Source organism: Mus pahari, unplaced genomic scaffold, assembly GCF_900095145.1.
Source record: "Mus pahari unplaced genomic scaffold, PAHARI_EIJ_v1.1 scaffold_9109_1, whole genome shotgun sequence".
Taxonomy (NCBI): Eukaryota; Metazoa; Chordata; class Mammalia; order Rodentia; family Muridae; genus Mus; species Mus pahari.
In genome coordinates this window covers 35,193-41,937 of record NW_018392380.1, presented here as the reverse complement: position 1 = coordinate 41,937, position 6,745 = coordinate 35,193, and the positions used below count along the sequence as shown (strand labels likewise).

The 6,745-nt window shown below is 40.7% G+C and overlaps 1 protein-coding gene across 1 annotated transcript; it reads right to left on the bottom strand.

Annotated features, from left to right (window-relative positions):
- Window positions 1-1,766: 1,766 nt before the first annotated feature.
- On the bottom strand, window positions 1,767-4,289 carry LOC110314980 (major urinary protein 3-like). The gene is made up of 5 exons (XM_021189157.2): window positions 4,165-4,289; window positions 3,694-3,827; window positions 2,849-2,922; window positions 2,143-2,253; window positions 1,767-1,801 (listed from the first exon to the last, which is right to left on the bottom strand). Exons 1-5 carry the CDS (start codon window positions 4,255-4,257, stop codon window positions 1,767-1,769), a joined length of 447 nt encoding a protein of 148 aa, XP_021044816.1. The 5' UTR covers window positions 4,258-4,289.
- Between the last annotated feature and the right edge of the window lie 2,456 nt (window positions 4,290-6,745).

Genomic DNA, 6,745 nt, shown 5'->3' with positions numbered 1-6,745 from the left:
ATCTTTTCTCTTTATTCACTGGGACTCTAACTACCAAACCTCCCCCACTTTAGCCCACTCCCTCACCATGTCCTGAAACATGTTGAGCAGGCATAGCCTTAGAAATACGTGTCTCTCCCTATGCTCTGTTGGAAAAGAGATTATCGATGGAGGAATCCTGCAGCAAGTGTCATGCTCCCATGGTCCTCCGAAAGCACTAAAGCAGGAGAGCTACAGAGCAGGCAGTATTCCTCAGGGATTGGGATTGCTGCATGGGAGGCAAAAATCCTGAACCTCAGGTTACATTCTGGACCATAAGGAAGGATCTTGAGTATAGGACTCAGGAGGTCCCCTCATTCACTTACTGTCAGCCCCACATTTTTCTGGACACAGAGACATATATTTAAGTGCCAGTGTAATCATTTATTAAAAAGGAAGAGGAAGAAATTCATGGAGAATTGTCATGGGTGTGGCAAAGAGAAATTTAAAGACAGTCTTTGATTCTTTTTTTTTTTTTTTTGTCTTTGATTCTTGATGAGTTATCCTCGGTAACATGCTGGAGAGACCTGGGACTGCACTTCTCTGTGAGACAGGATGGAAAACATATCACAGAACTTGTCACCGGATGATATATGGATAGAAAGGGATGATGCTGGAGTCCTGGTGAAAAGTCTTCACTCAACATGTACTAAGCCAGGAAGAAAAATACAGAAACTCATTAAGCACTTCTTGGATTGACTTCAAGACAGAGAGACATTCTATTATATAGAAGAAATGATAAAGAAATAGATCTTCGATTACAATCTATCTGGAATTATTTGCAAGAATGCAGGGATGAAAGTCATAGAATTAAAAACCACTTCCTCCTGGATGGCATATAAAAAATGAAGTAATGGAAGATCTGAGGCTTGTTTCCACAACCTTTGCCATAAGAAGCTCTAAAGAATGTTAAGCAAATTGTGGAATAATGATAAAAAGCCTTGGATACTTTTAAAAACTTCACACATTATATGAGTGAAATCTTAGATTAAAGGGAAAAGGTGGGGCAGAGGAGTCTGCTCTTCAGACTGGACATGAAGTGGTGATCAGGTACACCCACTCTCAGGTAAGAAGCCAAGGTTGTACAGAGTTAAGATTAAGATGTTATTATCTGGAGTGGGATGGAGGGGGAGAACACAGACACTGAGAAGCAGCTATAGCACATCCTGCTACTCTGTCTGTTTATGATATTGAACCCATCTCAGAGCCCTTTTTACACAACCATACAGCAAGTATGTAAAACTCAAATCCTTGTTTTCTTGCCTAAGTGCTTGGGTCACTTTACTTCAAAGCTCAATGTAGGCCTAGATCACAAATCCTATCTGGATTTCAAAGCCAATTTTCAAGCTCTCCTTAAAGATTCCTTATCAAACATTTTTTATTGTAATTTGGGGGCACAATACTAATGCATTTGGAAGGGCCTTGTCCATGACCACCAACCCCCTCTTGCTCTCATTGAAGATTGCCCACCTGGAGGCTCAGGCCATTCTTCATTCTTGAGCCTCGAGGCAGCGATCTGTAGTGTGAGAACAAGAACATGTTCAAGTACCGGGTCCACTTTATTTGCCCAAGACAAAGGATATGACTCTCCAGCATTCAACAAACGGCTGGTAGACAATTGGGTTTGTTTCTTCTAAGATAAAATATTTAGGATGAGATAAATAAATGAGTCATGACTTACTGACATTGGTAAAGTCAATTATATTTTCTCTAACGATTCCATGCTCCTCAGATAGTTTCACAAACTCTTACTTGATGTCTGAACTCAAATCTGGTTCTTGGCCTATGAGAAGAACAACAGTGAGTGTAGCAGGTGTATTGTGTGCATTGACCACAGCCTGAGTGAAGGGACAGGGGCTTCTTTATAAGGATGGGAAAATGGTTGGCAACATGATTGACAGGCATGGGTATGATCTATCCTGGATCTGGCATCCATTGAATATCCTTCTGTCACACTGAGAAATCAGAGTGCTTCCATCACTATGCTTGAGGGATGATGGAGGTGAGCATCAATCTTCAGGAGGTGAGAAAGGGGCAGGTCCAAGCTGGGAAGATCATCGTAAAGCTAGAGGTTCTTTCTTCTTTTCCCACCCCAAGATCAGTGTCTGTCTGATAATACTTTACCATAGAGCTCCATCACCTGGAAGGTTTCCCCATCCTTTTTGTTAATGAGATGAAACATAATATAATTTTCATAGTTTGTCTTACATATAGGAAATGTATTGAATCCATCATCTGTGGAGGAAATAGAACGCTGCTCAGAAATTCTTTGTTCTGCAGAAAATGGTGGAAACCCTTTTTCATGTTCTACCCCAAACATAAAATCATTAAAATACATATCCTGGAAAAGCTGGGTGGAGTGTCTGATGCTTTCTGTCTGTAGGTTTCTGAACTTCAAGAAGTAACTCCTAAGAAAAGGGACTCTGAGAGGTCCAGACCACTAATGAACAGTCAGCCACAGGAGCACCACTCTCTCATCCTCTCCTATGCTTACCTATCTCCTTCAGCAGCTTCAAGCAACAGGTTTCTATCTTTTATAAGCTTGCTGTATCAAATATCTTCTGCTACACCCTGAGCGATGTGTACTTGTGCTTGCCTCCGGGCAGTATCAGATAGATTCTGTCTCTCCCCTACTCATCCCACTTGCCTGTGACAGGGTGTTAGTTATTATATGGCACCCATTTGATTAGTAGGTGCAAGTTCCTGAGTTCAGTCTCCAGCAAAATACACACACACACACACACACACACACACACACACACACACGATAAATGTATTAAAGGTTACTTAAAGCCTTATGGATAGATATATCTATTTTACATATACTCACAGTTCACATAATATGTGCCAGGCTTTTCTGTTTTGTAACCAATCAAAGTCATTTTCATGCACTCTTCATTCGCACTGTAAAACAGAGTGATCTTTGGCGTAAGGGATTTTGATCTGACTGGATTCTTGACCATCTACTCTACACATATCTCGAGGTTTTGATTCCATTTAACTTTGGAATGTTTTTGTAAAATTAGCAAAAGGCTTTTATTTACATTATTTCATTTAAATCAAATGCTTTAGCAATCACAAATTTGCCTTTTATTTAAAAAAAAGAAAACGACAATCACTTTTCATCCTTATTACAACTTCAACTACTTCCAACTTTCATCAGCACTGTGTTTCAGCCAGTGGTGTAGATTATCAGTCAGATGTCCACCATCTGCCTCAAATTAGCACTTTGCTAATGTTTCCTGACATGGCTTCTGGATTCATAGCGGAGAATTATTATTATCTCCTTTACTGCAGGAAAACTCAAGTAGAAAGTGGTGGATTTCTTTGGCTAACAAATAATAAGAAAAATTTAATTCATGATCACATAATCTTAACTTGTGATATACAGTCTTAAAAATGTGATTTCAAAAGTGTCTCTGATTTTTCCTTATCGAACACCTATTGAATTAATTCTTGTCACCAACTCTTGTCTCTTACTTTAGAAAAATCCCTGGTTATGAGATCTTGGTTCAATGTCACATGGAACGTTCTAGTTTTAGATACAGACTCAGTATGTGTGTACACATGTGCATACTGAGAGGCATCTCTCCCCGCAACCCCATGTGTGTTTGTAGGCATGAGACCATACCAGGTTTAAATTTCCTCGTTCTCAGCTAGGAGCATCTCACTTACATAAAATGGAATTTAAAGACTAAGGAATTCTCCAAGACAGTGATGTTCTCCACAAAAACTCTCATGCTGCCATTTTCTTCTATTGTTTCTCTTTTATCAGAGGCTGCGGCAATAGAAAACCAATACCCACTAATCTGTAATAGATAAGCAAATGGTTAAGGGAGAAGGGGCAGGGAAACCACACAGACATGTTTCTACTTGAACTTCAGTCTATGGATTAGGGCCTGAGCATACACAGGGGTAGATCACATACCAGTTGTCACAATACTTAGCACACTGTCCCTGCCCCTCAGTGAGAACAGAGGTCCCCAAACAGTTTTAGATATGAATAGCTGGTCTTACCTCAAGGTCTGGAGCCATGCATTTGTCTAATAGATTGGGGCACTATACCCATCTCCTCAAAGACCCCACTTGGCTTCAAGAGGTCCCCAAGCACATTCTGTGTCAGAAGTTACTATTCACTGAGCCTACCTTTTCTACATTAAAGTTCCTTGACATAGAACTAGCTTCTTCTGCATGGACACAGACTAGGGTCAGTCCCAAGCACAGCAGCAGCAGCTTCATTTTGGTAGGGAACAGAATTGTCTGTCTGTCAGGACCATGTCTTTCAGGTGATGGTGCCTACACTCCACTCCACAGCGACTTGGCTTGTCATTATATACGCTGTGGGTTCGGTGGGTTTTTTTTTTTTTTCTTCCTGTATGGGTCTGCTCTACCTCAGTCATGCTTTGTGGAATGTTTTCTCATTTATTGGTGAGAGGCCAAGGACTGTTCCTGCCCTTTTCAAACTTGGCAATCTCATCACGTATGGATTGATTTAAAAGTCTTACATTTCGCAAAAACATATTTCCATGAGAACAGTTCACAAAAACATATTTCCATGAGAACAGTGGATGTTTTAGAGAACTAGATGCAGCTTTTGATCAAGCTTGGAATCAGAAATCCAGTTTTGGAGCAGGTTGGGACTGACCTATGGGGTCAAATATGTAGAGAAACTTTGCTTTAAGACTTGAGTGTGGAAGAACTTGAGTTACTTGATTTTTGCCAAAGATTTATTGATATTTCATGTGTTTGAGCATTGGTTTTGCATGTGTACCTGAGTACCATGCACAGCCTGGTGCAGTGCAGGTCAGAAGAAGGAGTCAGATTCTTTGAAATTTGTTTTTGCTGAGGACCCAGGTTCAATTCCCAGTAATCACGTAGCATCCCAAACTGACTCTATCTTCAGTAACAGGAAACCACACACTTTCTTTTGACCCCTGTGGCCTCCTGTACACATGTGGCACATATAAACTCATTCAGGCACATACACATAAAAGTAGTAAATCTTAATTTATAAAAAATTATCAAGAAAAGTCTTCCAAGGCTAAGCTGATAGCCGCCCAGAAGGCTTCAACCTTTGTACAGATAGCACTGACCTCAGAATCCAAACTGTTGTCAGGATCCAGGTTGCATCAACTGTTTGCCTTCGAGAATGTTGGACTTCAGCTGACTGGACATAATCTCATCATTAATGAAAAATACAAGTATTGTTCAAAGTCATATTTGCTGATGGAGGTCCAAGTAGACATCATGCCAAAAATCATGCTGCCAAAATCATACAGTTACAATGGGAACATATTTTGTATCAGTAGATATTTCATTTACCCTGGAACTAGAAACATAAACTAGTGTTTGATGTGGGAATAAAGAATTTGAGAAGGAGGCAAGTACTCGATATACTGTATTTCAACTTTGCATCAGCTTTCTATGGTGTGTACTATTTTATTCTTCTTACCATAGTATTAGTTAAGACTCAGAAAGATTAAATAACTGTATGAGGTCATATAGTCAGTCAATGTGAGAACTTAGATTTAAACCCAAGACTCTCTAACTCAGGAGCCTTTGTTCTTACTGATTCCACTACACAGGTCGGGATGTTTTTACCATGAAGGGGAGATGGTTAAATAGGAGAAAGAGGAATAAACAGTGCTGTAGAGTTCCAGACATGTCAGACTGGCAGGTACTAGTGAAGAAACTGCACATGGGTTAATTTAAAATATGGAGGAGTTGGTGTGGCCAAGACTGAGTGGGGCATGACAATGGGCTCTCTCTTGGTCTACAAGTGTTTGCTGGATGGTCTCCTAGGGGATTATCACATTCTTCCCTCCTCTTATTTCTCCTCCTCCTCCTCCTCCTCCTCCTCCTCTTCCTTATCCTCCTCCTTCTCTTCCTCCTTTTCCTCTTCTCATGCTCTTTGTTTTTTGGTTCATCATGGTGTCTGCACATATGTGCACATGCTTGTGCCTTTGCTAGTATATGAAGAAGTCAGAACAGGACATCAAATATCTCCCTCTATCTCTTTTTATTTCATCAGCTTGAGACAGGGTCTCCCTCTGAGTCTGGGAATTAGTGTGTTTTAGATATCCTGGCTGGCCACTAAGTCCCAGCAATCCTCCCGTCTCTACCTCCTACCCAGTTCTGGGGTTAAAAGCAGCCAAGGCCAGCTTTTTAATGTGAGCTCTGAGCTGGAATTGAGCTTACACTGAGGTTCTGAATGCTCTTAGATCTGTGGAAATCCTCCTGCTCCAGCCTCCTGAACGCTGGGATTATGTGTTGTAGCACCTCATATGGATATATATTATTGCTTTTCTAGTAATGAACTAGAAGATGCTTTTACAGCAGAAAGCACAATGAGTCCCTTCCACTCCTGACTTCAGCTCAGGCACCTTCCCTGTCACTAAGCATGTTAACACTCCTCAGCATGTGTAGACTGTTCATGTGATTGAAAAGCTGAAGCAGTCAAGAAATGACTAGACAAAGTGTGTGGGTAAAGGGTTTAAGGAGTTTCTGTGTAACCAACTAAGGAATCCAGTTGTAACTAGCTAGCATTTTTGAAACTGACCAATAGGAAAATGATTTAATGACCTTGATCTATGTCTCACCCTCAACTAATTGAACACACAACTCATTCAGCGAGCCTGTGGACACATTCAAGTCACTTATATGATGCCAGGGTGTATTTGGTGCCAAGAAGAACATCAGTGAAAACAGTCTTATGTGATTTCTGTCC